We start from the raw sequence: 25,200 nt of genomic DNA, 5'->3' as shown, positions 1-25,200 counted from the left end.
GGCTCAGGTAAAAAGGATTTCTGTGTCTGATTTGTAAGCTCCCTTTATATTTAGAAAAAACAAAATCAGATCTCCTCCGAGCCTTCTCCAGGCTGAGCAGCCGCTGCTCTCCCAGCCTGTCTCCTTAGGAGAGGTGATCCAGCTCTCTGACCTGTTCTGGAGCCACTATAACATGCCCACGTGTTTTGTATCCTGGGAAGCCCAGAGCTGGACACAGTACCCCAGGTGGGGCTGATGAGAATGGAGTCAGGGGCAGAACCCCCTCCATGGCTCTGCTGGCCACGCTGCTTTTCATGCAGCCCAGGATGTGGTTGGTTTTCTGGGCTGGAAGTGCACATTGCCAGCTCATGTCCAAGTTGTCATCCAACTATTTCACTTTACTCCACAGTGATACATTACCACTACTGGCCTAAAGAAGCAGCTTGAGGTCATTCTTATGAAAATGTGGTGTTGCAGACACTGAAGCAGCATTTGCACCACTTGATTTTGGCATGGACTTCAGCTAGCTAAATGGGAACAGTGATCACTTCTGGGCTAGCCAGCAGAGCCCAGCAGCTTGTCTGAAGGATGGCAGAATGCAGCAGTGAGTTCACCTATGGTGATGTGAATAGCAGCATAAGGAAAAGGTGAAGTTTTCCCGGCTTTTATGTGTGAGTTTACTGAAACTTCAGAGACAACTACAAGGAGCTCAAAGTTCCAACTAATGACTACGGCAACTCAGTCACCAAAGACATCTAAAAAAAGTATAAAAGAATAAACAATATAGAATTAACACTTCATGTGTAGTCTCAGCATTTTTTGTTTTGTCCCCTGAGATGCCAAAAAGGCAACAGAATAATTGCTGATATTTCTAATCACTCAGATACACTCATATTAGTCAAGAACCACGTGCATCTTCTTAATGGCAGTCAACTGTGGCCAATACAACAAATAAAAAATGACTTATCAATAAATTAAAATGACAGCATATATCACAAATTACAGAAATAGTGGAACAAACTATCATAAATAGGTCATGGTGTATAGAAGAAATTCCAGTTTTTCATGCCCCATAATATTTGAGTCTTAATGCAATGATGCTTCCTTCAAGTCTATAAACTCTTTTCTTTAACTTACAGAAAATGAAAGAAATAAATCAAACACAAGATAGGAAAACTCATTAGATTGGTACCACCTGTTGTAGCTTTTTTGCAATTATTATCTAAAAAGATTCTTAGATTTCCTTTCTGGTATCTGGCATCTCTAATATTTGCCTACAATACTCCTCCTAAACTTTCACCCCATACATAAAATATATTCCAAAGACACGAAAGAGTTGTGCTTTTTTGGTTTTTTCTTTCTGATGACATTTCTTCATACAATGCAGCAAGAAATCTTTACACAAACATCTTCGCAAAATTTAATTAGGCATGCTGAATGGAGACACATAACATATGCTTCTGTGCTAGCCAGTGTATTATGAAGAGTTATTTGATACAGTATTTCAGGGCATACAGTGATAACTTATGTGTGGGAGAAACAAATTCTCTTCTCAATCACACTAGCTTTTTCAATTACCCAAGAATATAATTTGCTCCTCTTTCTCCTCTCAATTTTATAAACCACTGAATTTCCAGAGCCAGGAAATGACACTAGATGAATTAATAATTCATGGTAGTACGACATCTCCTAGATTTCTCTGCTGAACTACATTCTACAAATAGTATAAAACAAAATGTGAAAATTTGCCCTTACTGCTATATAATAAGAGCAAAATTTATAGTTGTGACATGGAGAAGCGCAGTTTGGAAACAGAAGTCCATACAACAAATGGACATCATAGACCAACATGGTCTATGATCTATCATAAGCACTTTCTCACCAAAGCCCATGTGAAAAAAGTAATTAAGCTTACATAGCAGGCCTCTTTGCTGAGTTTTTTTGCTCCATATGTAAAATCCTTTCATCTATTTTTAATTAAAGACTATTCCCTTCATTAACAGATTGCTGGTATACATTTGAAATGTATTTCTGTACATGTATCAGGCCAAAATTCTATATAGTCCTAACGCTGAATAACATCTTTTCTGTTATACTTGAAGGACTTCTGGAATCTTTTATAAACTATTCTAGCAATCCATAGTATTGATATACTTCAGTGAAATGAATGTACCATCTTCATTTAATAGTGAACTTGCATTAAAATTATTTTAACTGAATATGTATCTGTAAATCATAATGCATATTTTGTACACTAAGAAGAAAAGTAATAAATAGTAAACCCTAAAGAAAAAAAATCATAGCAGTTACTGTATGTGAACCTCATTAAAAAATTCCACATTTTATAAGTTCATCCACTACATTGTTTAATATTTTTCGCAGAATATATAACAGTAATGTTTCCCCTACAAACTTCAGAATCAGAAGCAGTGATGTCTGTACCATGAAAGGATAATCTGCAGATTCACTATGTCGCTCTGCTGATGTAATAAGGAAGACAAGAGAGAAGGTGGCAGAAAACAGACAAAACCAAAGGCAGCCATTTCAGATACAGGTATTGTAAAACATGGGGACTCATATCACAGTAATGGATTCACAGAATTGTTTGGTTTGGAAGGAACCTTAAAGATCATCTAGTCCCTACACCCCTGCCGCGGGCAGGGACATCCACTGCTAGATCAGATCGCTCAGAGCCTCATCCAAACAGGCCTTGAACTCTTCCTGGGGCATCCACAATGTCCCTGGGAAACCTGTTCAGGTCTCACCACCCTCACAGTAAAGAATTTCTTCCTAATATCTAATCTAAACCTGCCCTCTTTCAGTTTGAAGCCATCAGCCCTTGTCCTGTCACTATGGGCTCTTGTAAGTGAATGGTCTCTCTCCACCTTTGTTGCAGGCTCCCTTCAGCTATTGGAAAGCTGCAATTAGGTCCTCATCACAAATCATCCAGGGCCTGGACCATGAACAAGCAAAAAAATAATTCAAGGTTTAATATAACATCATTTTTTTACCACACACTTTTCAGCGTCATGATTGAGCCTTCTATTCAAAAGTAGTTGAAGAAAATGCTTCCTATATCTAACTGGGTGATGACTGCAAGAGATTCATTTCTGTAGAGCATGTTTTAGCAGTATCAGCTAAATCTTCAAAAGAACAAACTAAAATATTAATTCTGTTTGCAACAGTTGACAGCCAGGGTTTGACCTTGAAATAGTAAAACAGAATTAATAATTTATTGTCAAACTATTCAAGAGTACACATTTGCTACATCAATTTAAAGAAATGTGAAACATTAATTTTTTGACTTACATATGTACCTTTGGATCAAGCCTCCTAACATCTAGAGACTCAATATAACCGGTGTAATACAAGAGTTGGGATTTATATAGATGGCTAATTATATTTTTAATTAAGGAAGTAAGACTTGCTGAACATTCCCTATACCCCCTCATTCTGTAAACCAACCCCTGGAGAAAAATTAACAACATAATACAAAGAAAACATTATTTTTCTTTCCCACTCATGACAGATAAGAAGCATTTGGTAAAAGACTTTTTTAACATAAGAGGAGATGAAGCAGGACCCGCAGCTGAACAGAAAAGCAAGAGAATTTTTTATTTATTTTTTCCTCCTCACTTCATAAAAATGACTCTTAAGAGAATTCTTTCGCATTTATGGACACTCCCTAAACCATTCATCTGTTGGAGCACCAAAGAACAAGCACACAGTGCAGCCGTTGACTTTCACAGTAGGGTTTCTAAGCTCAGGAAGGGAAGACTTGCTGGTAAGGCCAAAATTCAGCAAAACATTTGCACATTCATGAACTAAAAAAATCCCAGCAGTTTTCCTATGTCTTCTAAACACAGTTTATGAGATCAGGGTCCAGTAAGTGCTAGGGTTACTTCCAAAGACTTGGTTTCAAAGATATTTCTCAGTGATTGTGAAAGGAAAAAGATGACAGGAGGCAAGGATTAAGGTAAGGCTTTGTGTTGATTTTAATCACTAACTGCTACCCCTTTCATCTCCTCCACAAATTCCGCAAAAATAAAAATGCATTTTACTTTGTATTATAAATGAACTTGATCTGATTCAAACTAATGGAATACCTGAGTTCACATATAGATACAATATAGTATCAGTAAAAAAATAGGCAAAAGAGCCTGAAAGCCTAGAGCACATTCACAGATGTCCTTAGGTACGGGATATATTCTGTAGGGATAAAAGCTCATTCATCTGACCTCAGAAAACTCTGAATTTAGTGCATTAACATGCCACATTTTTAAGATTTATAACTGTCAACAAATTAATTCTCTGCAGACACCTCTAAATTAGATGGACAAGAGCTGTTATCCTTTACTGTAGGGGAAGTAAGAATCTGAGAAATAAAGCCAAAGCCACACAGTGGTGAGAACTAAAGGAAAACTTTATGGTCCTGTAGACTCCAAGTGCCAGCTCCAAATTGGATTGAATTCATGTTCACCTCCAATCGAAATAACAGAAACTACAAAAATTAGGAAAAAAGTAAATATCACTTGAAATGCTAATATCATACCTTCTGATTTTGCTGCACACTCAAAACATAACTGTCAGAGCTGCACATATGCCTTACTTTAGCTGTGTTTGATAAAACAGAAACATCCCTCACACTCAAGCAACACCTGGAAAGAAGTTTGTCAGACTCAAGAGAAATTTTTTATCAGAGAAGATGAAAGGAGGATGAGGTGCTTTTTCTTGCAATAAATGGCTATAAACTCAAATTAAATCTGTACAGATTTCCTTAAAGCTATTATTGAGAAGCCACAAATTATTGTGGATTGCATAACAACTGTACTGCGATGAAGTTATATCTCTAAAGTTATATTGATGTTGGGTAGATAAATGAAAAAGGAATGCTACATTACAACAGTAATCAATATGAAAAACGATCCAGAGGCTAATCAATGCCTCTGAATAAGAGAACATTAATCCCTGATGGAGATATTACAAAGTAAATAATATCTAACTTAGCTATCTAAATTCCACTCACCATCTTCTATTATGTTTCTTGTGGAATTGAATTTCAGGGGTCTACAAAGAGTTGTTGCTCCAAGTCTGATTTTTTTTTTCATTATTCTATTTAATTGTGTGCACTCTAATTTAATTTACTGTAATGCTGCCTCTATTGTGCCAATGCAAAATTCCTTGTAAGAGTAGCCCATTAAAGTATATTAAAAGTATTTATCATGATCCTCAAGAGTACAGATAACATTATGTATGGAAAACTGGGATTTAACGTAATTGCTGCCAATAATTGAATGCAGTTCTTTCTGCATTTATATGTAAAAAAGGAAGAACAATAATCATAAAACTAAACTCAGCAAGATCAAACCTGGTCTTTATAAAGCTGCATGTAGATAAATAAAATACTTTGGAATATAAGTCATTGTTCTGAAAAAGTACAGACGGGAATAAACATTCATGTGAAAACATAGTCTCCCAAACTGCTGTAAGCAATTGAGTTAACTTATTTTAATTTTTGTCTCTCTTTTTTTATCTTCCCATCTCTCACACATGAATGTGCTGCTTTATTTCTTCCTGCGTTTATTTTTTTTTTAAGAAAACTTACTGCCTGTTCCACAGGCAGGGACCTTAGTGCCAGGACTCACCCTGACAATGCCATTCAGGATTGCAAATGCCATGTGCAGGAGAAGAGGATCACCCAGTTGGGTGCATGGTCACACGACCAAACCTCTTGGGAGAGGTGAGACACGGGAGTGCCCCTGCAGACAGTGGCAGCAATGGGACACTGTCAACAAGCACCAGCTGGTTCTCTGACCAACGAAATACAAGCGAGCTGAAGTCAAGAGTTTGGCATAGGTCTGGATGTGAAACTCAGACTTCTGGGTGTCAAATTGGCACCACTGCGACAGAGGGGAGATTGCATCTGAGTCACTTGGCAGCTTGTTTTTAATGCATAATACATGTGTAAAAAGCTTTGCTTATTTTGCTGGGATATTTAGAAAACCTTAAAATATTCCACAAACAGAAAACTTACACAGCTTTCAGATAAAAAAAATTACTAAACATTTACAAGTTGACAAAACAGAAAGCATGTTAACTTCTTCTTTGCTAAGGCCTATCTTTATCCTTCCCACATGGCTCTCTTGCCACTTCTTTGCCTTGCCATCTTTAAAGTTTCATGGCCTTCCAATACCTTGAACTCAGAAAGAATAAAGCTGAAGCATTACCTCAATGTTTTGCCCTTTGGAAGCAGGGGCAAAACAAATACCTAATTTTGTAGAAAGAAAAGAATGTGTCCCATCTTTTTAAACCCAGCAGTGCAAGTCTTACAAATGTTCTGTCAGAAATACAAAACATGTAAGTCTGTTTTCACACTACATTCAGGGGAGGTGATAAAGACTTTTAATATCACCACTGTGTTACATCAGTAATAAAGAAGCATCTGCTTGAGGTCTGATGTGATTCTTCTGTGAGGACAATGCAATTTTCCTAACTATCAGCTCCAGAGTATGAAATATTTAACACAGAGCTAAACTGCCCTCTTGGCTATTCTGTTTTGAAAATGTCATCACTAATTACATAGAACACTTCCACATCATATCACTCCACGAATTGTGCTAGTAGGAAATACTTGCATTGCTATACCTAGTTGAATTCCTACAACCACTCTAACACCTCCACTCTTCAGACTGGAGCTCTAGTCTAAAAATTAATAGAGAACTATATGGAGATGGCATTTGAATTTCATTTACTCACTGAGCTAAATAACAGGAGTGATTTATTCCTTGCATTAGTCATTGGCAAAACTGCCACTGACTTCAGCAGTACAAGAAATGCACTTCTGGGACTCTGAAAGTGTTAGAGGAGATCTTATGGACCTCCTTAAGCATCAAAGGAGAATATTCCAACAATTTTTCAATTTTTTAATTTAAATTACAAACATTTAAAGTACTCAAATGAGTGTCCCATTTTCCCGGTTGTTTTAACTTGTCTTGGCATGTCATCAATCTATGTAAATAATACAGGTCTAAGGTAGGAAGATATGATAATCTGAATTTTTATGCCAACTTAAATTCTCAAATTTAAAATAAAACCTGGTGTTCCAATATTCCATTTGTATGAAGAAATGTAAGTCTTTTTTATTTAATACCAAACAAATTAATTAAAACAAGAACATCGAAAAGATCAGAGATTTCGGTTTGATTTCTTTGAATAAGCACACAAACTTGCACAAATTGTTTGGTATTTATGGCCTTTTTCAAGAAATCACAGACAAATAAAGTACAGAATCAACAAGGCAGACTGCTTCCAATTTTTACAGCCCAAAGTTTATAGTCCAAAAGCTGTCTCTGAGAGACAAAAAGGACATTAAGTTTTTTTTTTTTTCATTTGTTCAATGTAGGATTTTTCTCTCCTGGGGAACATTTACTGAGCAAAATGCTACCAGAGCAATCTTCACCAAGGTCTTTTTTGTTACTGTTGCCTCAGGGAGACACTGGATAAGAAGTAGTCAGGAGAAAATGTGATGCCCCCGTGACCCAGCAATTCCTGATGGCTAATTCTTGACTCTGATGATAGTCCTGATCTTGAACCCTGAAAACAAACTCCAATACAGAGGAAAAACATCTACTTTGTGCAACATCCTGTGTCACTTTTCAGAAACTGACACGGTGTACATGGGAGCATTTAATCTGCGAAAATAAGCCACAGTAAATTGGGCGCTAGCTATAATATTAGAATGCTGTAAAAGTCTGCTGACAAAAACTTACAAGTACTATTTTTTACAAAAGTACAACTAAAAAATTTCCAGCTGCCATGAGGTCAGGAACAGGTTGCTTATTGAGGAACATAAATGATTTCTCTAATGAGACAAAAAAAGTCGTGTTCCTACAGTGCCTAGTCAAAAAATGCAGAGAACTGGAACCTGACTGGAGAAGTCAACAGAGTGCCCCAGTGCCCAATCTTCAGACCTAGATTCTGAAGTGCAGGTCACAACTTACAGAACTTACAAGCCACATCCCTAGAGAAAGGATTTTTCTAGAATGTGAGAGACTCAAACAAGGTGGAAGTCACTGTTGCAGAGACAAGGAGCCACACTCATGTATGGGCAGGAAGCAATAATGTGATGGGTTCTGATACAGCTACTTTTTTCCAACATAGATATCTTTTTCCAAACCAAGGAATGGTTTGGTACTGATGCTTTGTCTTTATATGCTGCATGAAACTCAGCAGAAAAAGAAAAATGTGGTACATCATCCCCATTTAGGACATGGAATGATCTGGAGGCTTATTCAAGTATGACTTGAGAAGGCAGCGGGTTTTATATCAAAGTGAAAGGAACACTGTTGACTAATTTGGTGGTAATTGCAGAGTAGTTTTACTTGAGCTATTCTCTTAAAACGTAAGTGATGTCAACTGCATTTAAAATGCAAGTCTACCAATGTGTAGAAACATTTAGGAAATGAGTTACAAATCGATCTTGAGACTTTGGAAGCGACTGTGCATCTTTGGGGGATAGAAGAGTTGAACATTAAATAGCATGAGAATTTAAAATGGTTAAGAGACAGACATCCCTAGTCACTGTGTAGGAAAAAAAATAGAAGGAACTGACTAACATAGAGACTTAGTGCTCAACGATGAATTAGAGCAATATACCACACGCACATCTTTCTTTCTCTCTCCACATATACATACAGATAACAAAGCTTTCAAAAAGCTTACCTTAAGCTTAACTCCTCCAAGCAAGGTCAGAATGGTTACCAACCCAGTCAAAAAAAGCAGACTTGTTCTTAACCCAAAAGGAATTGGGTAAAAGGCTATTTTCTCTGCAGCAAGATGGACTATGTACTTGAATCCATTCTAAAATTCTGAGAGGGATGTCAGAGAAAACATTGTAAATCTCTGACATAAATATAACAAGCCACCTTTGTAAGGAAAAATCCATACTGCAAAGTAACAAACTTAAGAGAAACAGAAACAAATAGATTTCCAAAATTTTATAGCACAAACTGAAAAAGCCAGGGACTATTCTGCTGCAGATCATTTGAAACTGCATAAATTGAAGGAAAAGAAGCAATTGCTTTTTCTAGCCAGGTTCCAAACCCAAATTTAATGGGAGATGCCTGTTAACACAGACGAGCTTTCTGAAATATATGGAGCTATCCACCACAAGGAATCTCCTGAATTAGGCATGCAGATAGGACCATTTGAATATCAGGAAGGTAAGAATTTATCCCAGTGGGGCCAGTTAACTCTTTTGGCTCAATGGCCTCATATTTTTGAGCTTGATTCCACTTCAGCCAGCAAGCCAGACAAATAGGTAACTAATAGAACCTGCAAATACTATTAAACAGAAGATGCTCCTGGTCTGCCAGGGATGTGGTGCTACAAATGACCCTGGGAAAGACAACAGTCCTACTGCCTTTCCCAAGATCATTTGTAACACCACATCCCTGGCAGACAGGTAAAAGGCATGAATACCAAAATATGCAGGGATAAGACAAGAAAATAAGAGGTTTATTACTCCCGATCTAGAAAGACTCTCACTGAATAAACATTCTTTTTGTGCCAGAGGAACAATAAATGACTGAAAGCACTCAGTTTGCTGTGATATCAAAAGATACAAATTTAGTTAAAAGAATGTGGCTGGGAAGCAGAAAAGACAACTTGTTTTTTTTCTAGGTGTTGCACTCTGGATAACGTGGAGTTTTCTGAAAAAAAGAGAAGGAACAGCCTTCTGGAAACAAGCTGATTTGCACAGATCTGAGGAGCTGGTGAAACATAAGAGGGGGCAGATAATGCATGGACATTAGACACCTAAGAGAAGCAATGGAAAAAGCATTTTTCATTCATGTCTCATCCACTGACTTCTCACTAACTGATTCTATAGGCAACTGTAAATTTTGATGGAAAAATAGTTTCAAGGAAAAGAAAGAAGAAAGTCAAAGAAATGAAAAGACGTGCTGAGAAGGTGGTGCATGAAAGCTTCCCAAGGACTGGCAAGCCCTGGAGACTACTGGTGCTGGTGAACGAGCACACATTTTGTCTGTGTGAGTCTGGAACTTGGCTTGTATCTGAGGTAACTGCTCTATGCAGATGAAGACTGTGGGGTCACATATACCTCAGATGAAATAAAGGATCCTCTTACAGACTTTCTGAACACCTACCACTGACCTGCTAGTTATGACTACTATTTTCTGAGTATATAGTTGAGAGTCGTCTCCCTAAATGTTGCTCTACCAGGTAGTTGTGACACTGCAATTCAGATGTGTGACTCAGTAAGGTGAATAGCTTGTGAGAATAATTATCTGCCTTTAGTAAAAACCTAAACAGTTGCAATACTGAATAGAATCAGTAGAAGTTTATAGAATAAAAGCCATTATGAGAAATACTGGTTCTATTTCTTAGAATACAATGGTTGTGATCTGTATCTACCTCAAACTGCCTCCGCTATCAGGGGAAAAAAGGACTTTACAACTCAGTAGGGGTGATACACAGAGGTATTTTCCAAGAAACTGGGGTGGTTGAGCAGCTCTAAGTTGCTAGAATACAAGTAACATTGGAGGAAACAGTGATAAAGATGATGTCTTCTTTTAATCTGTGCCTGCCAACAGACTTATGTTTTCTCTGTATAAGGAGGAAGCATTTTATTTAGAATTTTTTTTCAAGTAAAAACCTAGCTTTTGAGTGTGAAAGTCTTCAGCACCTTTTGACATCCTCACTTAAAGGACAAACTGTGAGAATACAGATTACAGTAGGATTTAAAGAGTTAACATCCTCTTGCAAATGGTCGTTGAAGATTTCAAAAGATGGGGTGGCCTGCTTTTTCACATCTTGAAGCCAAGCTGAGGGCCCACTCCTGCTCTTGGTCATAAACCCTGTTCATGGGGTGAAATGGCTGTAAGCTCTAAGGTACCTTTTCCGTAGAGATAAAAATACAAAGTCCTTACAACTTTTAAACACAAAGAAGGGAAACCTAACAGAAAAAAGACAAAATGGGTGAGCACCAATTAGGGATTTAAAACTACTATTGATGCTGCTAGCTGTAAGCTAGTTTTCGAAATTAAATGCCACACATTGCTCTATCTTTCCCTTAGAGATTTTCCAGCTGAAGATGATAAAGGAGTACTTCAAGGCAACAGAAATACCTTGCCTAAGAAATTAATATTTCAGAGATTTTGCATAAAGTCCAAATCAAAATTCCCAGCAGGTTGGAAGTAAATCTAAAGGTTATCTTTTAAAAAACTAAAATGGAGTTTTTATAGGAATTCCCAAATTGCTATCTCCAACTATAAAAGGTGAAACTCCTGGCAATACACTGAGTTAAACTACCATTGCCATAAGCCAGAGCAAGGGACCTTACAGGCACAGGTGGAGTGGCACCAGTGTAAAATCTCGTGCAATGGACCATTAGGTGACTCTTGATCGGTTTTGTTTTGTTTTTTTAAAACTTTCTAAGTCTTTTGTAACTCCTTATTCTTGTTGAGAATGCTGCCACTCTCACTTGGAAAAAATATTGCATATGTAGCTATACTGCATGACCTCAAACATTTTGACAGGCAGTGACACTCAAAAGCTTTTAAAACTCTGAACACTAAAGACAACACCTTTGATCTCGCATTTCAGTGAAGCAATAGCACTGGGAAAAAATATAATGCAATGCTTGGACCACAACATCCTATAGACAAAACCTGCAACTTTTTTTCTTCCTTTTTGGGCTATCTGAGCATTAATTTATAACTTTTTTGAAAAAACAATGAAGTCAAGAGAATCCTATCAGAGAACTAACTTTCCACTATTAGGACACTACACCCATGGTAGTCATGACCTAATGAAAAAAAATTGTGCTTCAAACCAAAAAGCTTTTGGGCATTATGCACATTTACATATGGACTTAATCCTGTAAGATATTGAAACATTTATTTAAAGGTTGCAGGACTGACCTCACAGTACTTGGAATTCACAGAGAAGAGACCAGTGCACACTGCAACTATCCCATATTTTCAAATTCTTTTTCAAGGTACTCACATAACAGAGCCGTTAAAAACCACCCGAAAGCCAACATGGTAATAATTGCATCTCAGTAGTTTCTCTGTGTGCTGATTTCAGACTTTTTTAGTTGCAAACAAGTTCTTAATGCTTGGCGGTTCTTATACAAAAAAGGTAATGAAACACATTCTGTTTAACAGGAAAAGCTGTTGTCCAGTGACAGTGGACCTCCTTTGCAAAGCACTTAACCCACAGATTAATGAAAGGCACATAGTTCGACTGCAATTCTCTTTCCTTAAGAACTAGTTTTAACAAAAACTGAAACTTGAAGAAGGCGGCAGTTAAAAGTGCTCATTAGCTGATGAAACACCGAGTCACAGACAACTAGTTTACGTGGTTTTTCAAATGTGCAGTTCAAGTTTGTTCTCTAATTTTCCATGTTTTATAGGAAGACAACATGAATCTTTAATAACAGAATCCTTTCAACAGCCAGGACAAAAGACAGAAGTAAACAGAAGTTTAGGCAATGAGAGAAACGGGTAATAAACAGATAGTGTGCAAAACAGGATATAGTGTTGACAGGATTTTTCTAGGTAAAATAATTTTAAAATGGAATGGCAGTTATACATCAGTATGCAGGAGATTTACTGCAAACACTGTGACTTACATTTTCCTTCATGTGTGTCTGATAGCTCATGTGCTACTGTAAAAATCGATGGTTTAGCTTTTTTTAATCTAATATGTAACCTTTTTATAAGGACACTTCTTTCCAAATCCCACTCTACGTAAGTAAAATGTGGTTCAAAAATATGTCTGGAGCAAAGACAATGTGACTGACCCCCTGTAGTTTAAATAACTGATCAGTCTTCTAAATGTCTTACAGGTGATCAACAATGAGTTTTCAGGAAAAGATATACAGTTTAAAAATCTATTTTTCATTTTTTTAACAAAATGAAAAGTAACCAAAAATCTTTCTCTAACACTTAATATATTATTAAATCAAAATTAAAACATTCTATTGTTCTTAGGTTATTCTGCTCTAGGAAACAGACTCATTTAGTCACTTTTAAAATAAAAATGTTCGTTAAAAAAATAACTACTGACGCAGTTATACTTTGGCATCTCTTCCATAACTTCTAACACAATTTTCTGTGACATACATTAGCTCTGTGGTATTTTGTACACAATTGAAGCTGTTCATGATACACATTTTAGGAAAGTTGCATTGCCTTTTCAAATTAATCTATTCCGTTCCCACACTGTAGGCACAGCAGATACTCAAAAACCTCAAGTCATTTTTAACAAGTGTTTCCTGTTACTCTGGAAGCAAACAGCCTAAAGCCTTTAGTCTCTAAAATTTACAACAGCTTTCTTTAAAGAAGATAAGGAAATTCTGAAGAACAGACATACCTCCGTTGATTTAATCGCTTCCCAGACATGGAAACTGCCCCTCTGTATGACCAAAACTACTGACCAAAATCACACTGTTGAGCCAAGAACTCCCCTATTGTCATTTTGGCACTAAAAAACCTCAAATCAGCAGATCAGTTCTTTTTGAAGATTTAAGCATCCAGGGATCTAGGGCATAAATGTATTTAGCACTTTCCAGCAAAAATTCTGCTTCTGCTTCTCTGATGCAACTCAGCATCCGGCTGCACCAGACTGGAGGGGAAAAGCACACGTGTCTGCAGTCTGTCTAGAGACTGCTATGGCTCATGGCATAATATAGACAGCTTTAACGAAAATTCTATTTTCTAGAAAGAAATTACATAGATTTTTCTTGAATACTCCTGCAAAACAAAGTTCTATCAGCCAATTTACATAAACTGCTTTGTTTTATGGTTCAAAAAGCCGCTAGACTTCGGTAATTTGTATTTAAATCACTGAAAAAGTACTGCATAAATGGTACTAGTGCACTTGTTTATTGACAAGAAAACTGTTTTAACCAGAGCAAGTTGTATTTTCCTTAGGAATGTAGCAATTCCCACCTTTATTTATGCTCACGGTCAACCATATTTTCTTTAGATTTTACCAGTATCTCAACCTAGAATAGCCTCTCTGAAATGCTAATTGTAACTATTACCCATCCCATGATCATTCTCACATTCTTTTGCTAGGAACTGGTAACAGTGATGCACATGGATCAGAAAATTCCTATCTCTCACTGTAATTGCACAGGGATTTTGTTTTGTTTTGAATCAGTAATGTCTAAATTGGATTAAGATAAATTGCTTATGAGCCTTTCTCTACAAAAATTGCTTTCATGACTGCTATACTTAATGCCAGTTTACCCTAGAACTTCATTTTTTTACACCAGTCTTATGAGTTTTCATGAAGCTCATACTCAATTTCAGATTACTCTTAAGGACTAAAAACCTCTCGAAGAGGAAAAAAAAATACCCTGAACTTTGCTGACATACTCATGAGTGAATGTAGTACCTGTCATGCTGGCACTGTTCAATATGATCAGATGAAAATCAAATTATATAATCAGAAAAGTGACCAAAATCAGAAGTTTTAGCCTGTCTAATAACATGTTTAAACATCTTTACACTCCCCTGTCTGGGAAATTAATGCTCTCAGCAATAATAATCCTAGTGGGTGGCTGAGAATGGAGTGAGTGGGGATCAGATGTACTACTGATGCAAATTTCTGCTACTTAGCAGCACATACATTCTCTCATCCAAGAAAAGATTTATTATTACAGAAGTTAGACATAAGTAATTAAAATATTTTACCTGTCAATACCTGGAAATAAAATCAGTAGTGTATTCAACATTTATTATCTTATAATCATAACTTAAGTGTCACTAAACATCTGACAAAAATGTCAAGAAGGAAACTACGAAAAATTAAATACAATCTGTGAGCTAAATTTGTCTGGTTTGTGGGTTTATTTTTTAATATTGCAATTGCAGACCTCACAATGTCTATGTGATTGCTGATATACATTACCAAGACGAAATAATGCCAACCAAAAAAATCTGTTTTTTTCTTTATTTCAGCATATTATTGCTTCATAATTTTAGCTAATGAGATTAATGACAGAGGTGACAGAAAGAAGAATAATGCACAACATTACTAGAGGCTATACACAGTTAAAATGTAGTGAAATTAGCAGTCATTATTTCTATGTTGACCATAATACTGCTGTTCTACAGACTCTAAAAGAAGACATCACAATGCAATCAGCATTTGTTCTTTGGGTCCAATACATGTGAAGGTTTCCTTAATGTCCTGGTTTTAGCTGGGATAGTATTAATTTCATTCCTAGTAAATGGTCCCGTGTTGTGTTCAGGATTTAGCATGAGAATAATATTGATAACACACTAACGTTTGGACTGTTGTTAAGCAGTGCTTACCCCAAGCCAAGGACTTTTGAGTGTCTCATGCTCTGCCAGTGAGGAGCTGCACAAGAAGCCAGGAGGGAGCACAGCCATGACAGCTGACCCAAACAGGCCAAAGGGATATCCCATACCATAGAACATGTTCAGTACATAAACTGGACAGGGAACAGCATGAGGAGGAGTAACACTTACCTGCAAGTAATTAGGGGCATTAACCAGGTGATTCCAAACACTTTTTTTTTCTTTATCTATAGTGCATTTTTACACACAAGTAAAACATCCACTTTGTTATCTTTTCCTAGAACTATACCCTGAATAAATATTCAACATTTAAAAAAAAAAAAACCTCTAAAGAAACAGAAAACAAAAGAGAAAACTCATTCATGTACACCAGTATGAAAGCAGCAATATTTACAAGCTGTACTTTCAAAGGAGAAAGAGACTTCTCTCAGAACAGATTAACTTTAATCTGGTTTCTCCTTTAGGTGAATTATTTAAATAACAGTGGTACTATAGCGACTGTGAAGGTCTAAGCAAGGTTGGCATAGCAAGAAAAAAAGTATATTTAAGCACATGATGTAAACTGAAAAAAACAAACTAGCCTTGGAGTCAAGAGTCTATTATAGGCCTTTTAATTGAGTCATTAATAAACAGACAGGCAATCTAAGTGTAACATCTAAACCAACATACGTTTCAGCACTAATTGCAACCAGAATCCAGACACAGTACCTTAGCTTTATCTCTCATGGATCCTTTTCCCAGGATGGACATTTTTGCACCTGTTTCTTCTTGTAACCTCTTTAAAGAGTTTCCTCTTGGTCCAAGCAATTTCCCAACAAAATTGAACTAGAATGAAAATAAGACAACTCTTTTAGACCCATAGGTACTTTTCCAAAAACATAATAAATATACATGATGATTAAACAAGAAAATGTTGCTTTCCTTTAAAAGAAATACTCCTACTTAGTTTTGAGGCTTATTGACAGAGATAAAAGACTGGAGAACCAATATATTCACTCCTCTAGTGTGAAAGACAGGCAATGCATTCATGGTTTATTTCAACTCTGTGAGACTTTTCTCTAGGACTAACAGGCCAGTGGCTGCTAGGTTTAGTGAATTGCTAAACAAGGTATTTGCTCATGGGACAGTACTGGTGAAACTCACAGAATGCCTAGGTTCTTGCTAAGTTAGCCAGTTCCACTGGCAAGTTATATATCCTGCAAAGTTGGAGCTTTAGATAGATTCTTAGGATTTGATGCCTTGCATATTGACTTGAAAATAAGTGCAGTTTCGTGTATTGAGTTCAAATACCTGTTTTGCCAGCACCAGAACAAATGACAATCAATAGATCGTGATAGATATTCAACGACATTTTCTAAAATGAACATGGCTTTGTCTGCCACACTGCTAATATTCCTAAACACTACACACTTCATGTTACACATACAACAGTTTTTTCTGTATGAAGAGATGTCTACAAAAAAATCAGAAGACAGAACAATAAGTAAATGAGGTATTAAAATCATGTCGACACAAGGCAGCAAAAAGGGGGGAGTATATTAAATAATTTGTTTATTCTGGAATCAATAGTCTTTTCAATTTATTATTTTTTATTATTTCCAGCATCTTTTAAAAGTGCTATGGTATGTGGTCTTCAAAAGCTGACTGGACATCATCAGCACTTGCTTAAGATGTTTTGGAATTATGTTCATGTCTGAACAGACAGTATTCTAGTCTGGCTTTCAACAAAGAATAAGTTCCACCAAAGCCAAAGGTGTGTCACTGTATCAGCACTTCCTTTCTTTTATTTCAGAGAAAAAGAACATGACAATAAGAAATATCAATCAAGAAAATGATGCTGACAAACATACACACAAAAGTCTATAAAGATGTTATAATATACTCTGTTTTGCTCTACCTTCTATTTCAAAAACAAAGAAATGGGGAAATATTCTTGTTTCCACTTTAACCAGCAAGAATATAACAACACAAATGCATCAGCCATGTTAGTAACACCCAAACTCTGAATCATGCCAGATGTTCCAAATCCCAAGCTGGCTTTTAGTCCAGTGCCTTAATTAAAAATAAATTTTAACCTCCTTCAAATACTGGTTAAACTATCTAAGAAAATAGTACGTAATCACAGGAAAAATAAATATGTACGATAAAATCTACTGCCACATAAAACCAAAATAATTGATTTCTGCAAGATAATGTGTCTGTGGGCGAAGTAGGAAGTGATAACATTTGCAGGAAAATTTAGCATGATTTGAAGCTCCAAAACCAGTTTTTTGAAGCTTGTGTGTTTTTACTTTTTTTCCAGCTCTATCTGTTGCTTTAATAAAAGTTATCAACTCTTCAAAATAGGGTAGGATTTCAAGTCAATATCCTAATCAATGTATCAACAATCCTGTGTCTTCAAACTGTTGCTCTGCCTTTTCCAGGGAAAACTTGGCTTAGAAGAAGTTGTTGGCTTCAAACTGATTATTCAATTTTGTATGAAAATAAACGAAACAATGAGGAAGAAATGGCAAGAACTGAACTTTCATACTAGATTGTAGACTTAATCTATTGATAGAAATAAGATTTCAAAAATCACCCATTTATATACTCATGTATATAAAGGTTTATTAGGCATGGCTGAGCAAGCAGCATAGTTTTTGTTTCTCTGCAGGGCCCCCCTCACCACCAAATCTTTTGTGACACTTACCCATCATCAATCAGACAAGAACCATGTTCTGCTGCATCCTTTCAGTGTTTCTTAGTTTTAAGAAAAGCTACCCCTCAAAAGGTGAAAGAACTGTTAAGTAACTTCAGAGGAAACTATAAGAAGGCCAACCAAAGCTTGACTTCATTTGTTCTCTGAATGGAATAAAACTATTAAAATAAACTCTGTGAAGATTTATGTTGACCATTTATATTTAAGCACTTCATAAACTGTATAATCATTACCTTGACATATTGCTGCAAAGGAGCAGTATGGCCAGCATAGACCATGCTACTCACTAAGTGGATTTTAATCACTTCACAGGAAATAAGTGGCTGGGGATTTTAATTCTATTGATTATGTAGCAGACAGACACTCACATTTCATCCACTATCTACAAAACACATATCAGGAAGGAAGCAGTTATTTACAATTAAAAAACTGAATTGCTCTTAGGTTGGTTTTGTCTGAAGTTGCAGAAAAGCCACAGCACTATATCTGGCATCCTACTGTTGTGCTCAGTCTTCCCAGCATGTCTGGGGCCACTGGATATCCTCAGTACAACCTATAATCTCAAAACTCCCAAGGTCTGGAAGTACAGGTAGAGTTACTTTGACTCAAAGACTTGTGAAAAATGATATACTTTATGTTCACATATAGGTAAAAGCAGCACATAAGAAAGAGGATGTTTCAACGAACAGCACAAAATGTAGGAAATCTGAAAGACAACTTCATTTCTCTTGTTTTTTTAAATGAAGATATATGCAGAACCAATTTTAATGCTGGAAAGTTTAGGCTCCAGTTACAGCCACATGCATGCACACACAACCTGAGCACAGAGACAGTGAAGGAAAACGAGGAAACTCAGGCAGCTGGACTGCATAAAATGGAGAGCCTTGCCCACAAACACACATTCCTGGTACAGCAGCTGTAACTGCAGATCTTATTCTGCAATCTCAGATCCAATCCAATTCTGCCATGTGTACAAATTTTCTCCAAATAATATTAGCTCTAAGTCTTTGGGATAATATCTGGTCGTATTAGGAGAGGATAGCTGAGAAATGCTGACATATAGAGAAGAGAGCATTAACAGAAAGCTTTCACTGCTGGTAAGCAAACAAACTTCCACTTGAAAAATATTGTTGTGTTACTAGGTGTTTTTATAGGTGGCTTAACTTTTCAATCATGTTTATGAACATAAGCTAGGCTTTCTGTTTGTTCGCAGAAACCCTTCCTGGTTTATGGCAGAGATTTTATATATTATTTTCTTAGAGTTTTAAAAATTTGTCTGGGGGAGATGATGCATGTCTTCAGGGGAATATGATCAGATGAAAGCAGGGGATGCTTTACTTATAATCAAATGCACACGATACTTCGTGTATCAACAGCTGTGCAATAAACCTTCTCCTCTGCAAAATAAAACCTGACAGAGGATACAGCTCAATAGATCTTTCCTTTATCTACAGCTAGTATCTCCAACATCTTCCCCAACCAATATATACACACAGTTTCAGGAGATTTATATGCATCCTGATTACTTTCACACTTCACCCCACACAAGCAATCAGAAAGTAAGGTGTCCAAAGCCAAAGCTCTGGCTCCTCAGTTTTCATCAAAGTTTTTGTACAAACTACCTCAGGACAACGTACCATAGGTATAACAAATCTAAGCTATAGTTAACAGCTCCAGCATTCAAGCCTCATGTTAAGTACAATGACTGGTAGAAAATGCATGTTTACACTTAGAAGAATATTTGTTTCCCTGTTTGATGCAGCCTGAATACATTTCAACTAGAACTGTAAAACTTACTTTATAAAATATAATTTAATAGGGTTTTACAACCAGAATCAAGGAATATGTTTACCATTCAAAAAACGCATTTGTATCAGTGACTGTTTCTGTTTTATACACAGATCAGTGTTCACAGCAGTAACGAAAGCTAGATAAATAACGAATGGGATAAGACAAATGTTTCCAGCTCTAAGATAATGCAGAACAAAGCCCTGAACTGGGAGAAGAAATTAATTTCTTCTAGAAGCAGCAAAACAGAAATAGCCCTGGCTTGACAACATAAAACAGGTTTATTATTTCTCAGTGTTTTGTTCACCATTGCTATCAGCTCCTTTGTGGAGAGACAAAGTGTTATTCCATTTTCAGAGCTACTTATCCTCACAAAATCCTGCCCTTATTCATGGAGAGCAGGATGGGGATGAGGGGTGGGGAAGAATCTTCCTAAATTCAGTTCTGTTCTAAAGAAAAGGGGAGAAGACAAAGCTATGCCTGAATAAAACCTTACTGATTGAGACCTGCCTATAATGAAGGCCATATTCTAGGACTTTTGATAGTTCATTTAATTTAGAAGAGCATTTACTTTAAAAGTATCTCATGCTTTGATATGCACAAAGGACTTCAGGTTAAGGCAGTACAGGACTATTATGAAGGCAATTATTTTTTTTTTCTCAACATTTTGTAAGCATTGTATTACAATGTCTGTTATAACATGCTATAACATGCTTTAACTTTTGGTCAACCCTGAACTGGCCAGGCATTTGGACTGAGCATTGTAGGTCTTATCCTACCGGAACTATTCTATTCTATTCCTCAGCAGATTCTGCAGAGTCCTGGTTTGTCTCCTTCTATATGTAGCTGCTTACCCCGTTCAATATCTAGTACTTCTTGGCTTTAGTAAAATTAATTTAGTGTTCCAAATAAACATGTAACATTATTTTTTTTACTACAGCAATGTGATGTTATGCTTGCTGTCTCAGACAAGAGCTTTCAAGACATCTGTTTGGTAGGACTGAACTTTGCAGGGCTCTACTTTAGCAGGGCAAGTCAGGAGACAGCAAACAGCAGAAGCAGAAAATGAAGGTACCCTGGAGATCTACTCCAAGGAATGTGTGCTACCATTTTCTTATGGTCTTATCTCTTATATCACAGAAATGTCTCTGCAGCAGTCCCAGAACCAAACGAGAAAAGGAGAAAGCTGCCCTTTCCTACAGAGCTCACTGGGTCTATATTCTGGGTCTCATCTCTGTGCTAGGTTTTGAACCTAGAATACCAGGCTATGCACAGAAAAATTAAATGCTCAAAGGCACAATATAGCTCTTGAAAACTTTAGGCCAAATTAATTTTAGGTTTAAATCAGTGTAATTGCTTCAATAATAAATTAAATCTGATTATCAAAGTTAGAATTATTAAAGTTACTGTGACTAGATTTACCTAAGAAATAAATGGGGTTTTATTACACCTGTTTTTTTTATCTTGAGAAGTGCTGGGAACTTGTATTTATGGTGTGCTTGAAGAAGATGCCGCAATACTTTTCTGGCTATTTACTAGCTCATTGCAAGCATCTAAATTTACAGTGAAAATATATTTTTGGCATAACTCCATGAAACAGATGGTCAGAAACTCCAGACAAAAATCTTTTAGATTTAAGTCTACACTGAGACAGGAAAAACATCCCCCCACTTTTCACTTTTTGCAGTTTTCTGTCAGAATTCTGGTAACAAGTCGTGGCATTCAAATAAAGCAATTTAAACGAGCCTTAAATGAAAATAAATTTTCTGATAAAAAGAAAAAATTGGTGTCTGATATACCCTTATTCAGTTAAACTTTCTTAAGTCAGGAAAATTCGAATGGCTCTTTCTCTAATACATGCATTAGAAGTGTCATTTATTAAAATCTGCTTGTCTGTAAAACACCCAAGCATTTTATTTTATGTAGTTCTGGTTTTAAATCTAAGGTGAGGTAATTGAGGAAAAGCCAAGGAACAAATGAAAGTTGTGGCTCTATATTAAATCCTCAATTAACAAGTTGTTAATTGCAAAGGTTTTACTCTTTAGTTGCAGAGGAGACTCATTGTACCAGGCACTGCACAGCCATGCAGGAAGACAAGATCTAGACCCTGAAGAGCTGCCAAGTATGTTTAAAAAGCCCCAAGCAGACCTTACTGAATGTATGTAGCAACTATTGCTTATTTGGATTGTGAAGAAGTGACTGCTGAAATTACTGCTGTTAAAATCATCAGGCTCAGCTATCAAAGAGAGTATTACTACTCAAAGGAAGTGCAGCAGCACCAGCTTCTGCAGACAGAAAGACCAGAGCCTGTTTTTGCAACTCCAAATGAGAAAGCAGATCCTAATTTTCAAGGGAATACTGGATGGGGCTCTCAGTAACCTGGTCTAGTGGAAGATGCCCCTCCCCACAGCCAGGGTGATTGGAACTGCACACTGCAGGGTATGCTGAGTTAAACATGACTTTCCCTTGTACTGGATTTGTATTTTATTGAATGAAGGGCAAGAGGACTCTTTAGGATGCAAAGCTACCTGGCTTTTAACATTCATTCCAGCCAAACTTTTACTATTTACCGGAAAAAAATACAAAGTAAGTAAAAAGGAATTATTGGATTTCTGTATCTAAGACTGGCTCACTTGCAAGACATTATTTAAAATGGTATTTATACAAATGCAAAAAATTTAGGCTGCAGAAGTGCATCACTGAGCTTTTTCCAAAGTGGAAAAGTAACTTTATACTGAGCTAACTCACAGGTATGGAAATAGGTACCAATACTACAACACTTAAAAGCACAATCAACATTTGGCTAATTGAGCTTAATACTCCCACAGATACACAATTTACCGGTCACAGTAATAAACACCATCTGCTCTTTGCTAACTGGCAGCAACCTAACAACTTTTTCCTAACTTGAAGAGTTTGCAATGTAAAAGGAACATCTAAAGAAGCAGGAATACAGTGGGACTTCCATGCACATCATCTTGCTCTTACTGAGCTGAATACGATTTCATATTATGTGAAAGATTTCTCTTTGCCAGATGATATATTTGCCAAGAGAAGCTGTAAGTCAAGAAGAAAGTTAGGGTCGAATACCCAGCCATAAAAGTAATGCATGTTTCCCAATGTCCTGGGGTGATGTTGTGAGGTTTGTATCCCCAATTGTGTGTTGGGTCTGGGAGCAGGGGGAAGGGAGAGGCGCGGACACAGGGGAGCGCCGTGGGGGCCTCGCACCTGGAACCCACCAAGATTCCATCCTGCGCAGCAATGCTTCCCAGCACCAGAGGGACTGAGACAGAGCAACTACCTCCAGGAAGGACTTCTTTTCCAAATCTGTCATCTCTCCAGAGCAGCACAAAGTTTTTGTCATCGGGTATTGTCCAATTTATTGTGCTGGGGAGTGCTTTGCCTGTTTAATAAACAGGGTTCTTTCCACTTCTCTCTGAGAAGTTTTTTTCCGAACTGGTTGGGGGAGGGGAGGGAGGGCCCCTTAGGAGGTTTCCTCCCAAAATCTGTCTTAAACTTTTAACACCCATGTATGTTAGCGACTACTCAAATGTAGCATAAAATACAAATTTCTGATCAGTCAAGGAAATTATAACAGTTAATTTGGACCCAGTGTGTTAACGGACTGATTTAACCTACCTGTATATAGTATCTAATTTTGTAGACACCATTGTATTAAATCACAAATGGCTTATGTTAATCTAATTAAAAACTCTGTTAGTCAACTTGGTTTTGCCTTTTGCTGTTGTAAGTAATTATACTTACAGCAGCATTTAAGTATCAATTTACATATACTGAGTGCTGTGCAAACAATTTTATTGTCAAGTCACGTCCATAATCAAAGCAAAGCATTACTTTAAAGTGATTGACAAATGCAAACTCACACAGCTCTGTGGAAATTAAACAAGCCTATGAAAGCACTCCAAACTATTTTATGAAACTCTGGTTCTTTCACCTTCCCCCACTGCATTTTCTATACCGGTTTTTTGTTGTTCTTGTTCTTTGTTACTAAGGGAAAATTCAAGAAAATAAATTTTTTCTTCCTTCCATCTCATTATCTTCTACTTCTACTATACTTAGAGAAGAAAACCAAGTATCCTTCAAGAATTTTTTAACGAGGTATTGGCTGATCTGAGATGGTAATGCAAAGCAATATTTGAAGAGGAGCAAAGCATTCCAAAAAAACATTGACAAGGAGGAAACAGTTGACACTCAGTTAATTCAAGGACTCAAACTGCTGCTGAATTCTGTTCCCAAAGAGCTCAGAAAAGATATCAGACAGATGTCTTATTTTATTTCAACTATAATTCAGGTGAAAATCATATAAATTTAAGAGACATTGTGCTCTATTTGTCCATTCAGTCAAATGTGACAGGACGGAATACAAACTGGGACAATGCAGGATAAATACCATTAAGTAAATTGCCACTGTTCATGAGCTCATTCTCAAAAGCCACGTCCTGTAGTAATCTGTTCAAAGAGCAGACTGCACACTAACTGAATAGACTTTTTTTTTTTCTCACAGTGATGAGCTTATGGAAAGAAAATAGCCAGAATTAACTCCATTATCTGGCATAGAGCTTTCCACTGTTTTATATAGGTAACATATAAACATATAGGTAACTCAGAAAGAGTATGTTCGTTCTCCAAACTGGAACTGCCCCAACTTGCATTTAAACATGCAGACCAGAGGAGGTACAGAGCCTCCTCCTCCACAGTACACAGGGCTAATTGCAAAAGTAGTAACCAAAGCAGCTGATACCTGATTTTACATTTCATTTAACTCTGCTGATTGCAAACCTAAATTTAAAATATAGAGTGAGTAATCACTCTGTAGTTTGATAGTAATGCAACAGATTTCCTAACTGTAAAGAATCAATCACTGTGCTAAATAGGTATACAACAAATACGACTTTTTCCCCCCAATATCAGTATTTGGTTGTTGGAGTGGGTCCAGAGGAGGCCATGAAGCAGATCAGGGGGCTGGAGCACCTCTCCTATGAAGACAGGCTGAGAGAGCTGGGGTTGTTTAGCCCAGAGAAGAGAGGGCCCTGGGGAGACCTTAGAGCAGCCTTCCAGCTCCTGAAGGGATGCTACAAGAGAGATGGAGAGGGACTATTTACACGGGCATAGAGTGACAGGACAAGGTGAAATGGCTTTAAACTGAAAGAGGGTAGATTAAGATCAGGTATAAGGAAGAAATTCTTTCCTGTGAGAGTGGTGAGGCACTGGAACAGGTTGCCCAGGGAAGCAGTGAATGCCCCATCCCTGGCAGTGTTCGAGGCCAGGTTGGATGGGGCTCTGAGCAACCTGGTCAAGTGAAAGGTGTCCCTGCCTGGCAGGCAGGTTGGAACTTTAAGGTCCCTTCCAACCCAAACC

The 25,200-nt window shown here is 37.0% G+C and overlaps 1 protein-coding gene across 7 annotated transcripts in view; it reads right to left on the bottom strand.

Moving 5' to 3' along the window:
* KHDRBS2 (KH RNA binding domain containing, signal transduction associated 2) overlaps positions 1-25,200 on the bottom strand; it is a 350,066-nt gene that overhangs the window by 221,917 nt on the left and 102,949 nt on the right. For all 7 annotated transcript variants that reach the window (XR_010720108.1, XR_010720110.1, XR_010720109.1 and 4 more), the window contains one exon: positions 16,044-16,160. Coding sequence is in view for 1 of the 7 variants with exons in the window: in XM_066179734.1 (XP_066035831.1) it covers positions 16,044-16,160 (117 nt within the window). In the remaining 6 variants the exon portion in view is untranslated. The remainder of the gene's footprint in view (positions 1-16,043; positions 16,161-25,200) is intronic.

This window comes from Chamaea fasciata, unplaced genomic scaffold, assembly GCF_029207755.1.
Source record: "Chamaea fasciata isolate MVZ Bird 193981 ecotype frontalis unplaced genomic scaffold, bChaFas1.0.hap1 SCAF_3, whole genome shotgun sequence".
Lineage (NCBI taxonomy): Eukaryota > Metazoa > Chordata > Aves > Passeriformes > Sylviidae > Chamaea > Chamaea fasciata.
The sequence above is the reverse complement of the archived record's forward strand: the minus strand, read 5'-3'. Positions and strand labels throughout refer to the sequence as shown.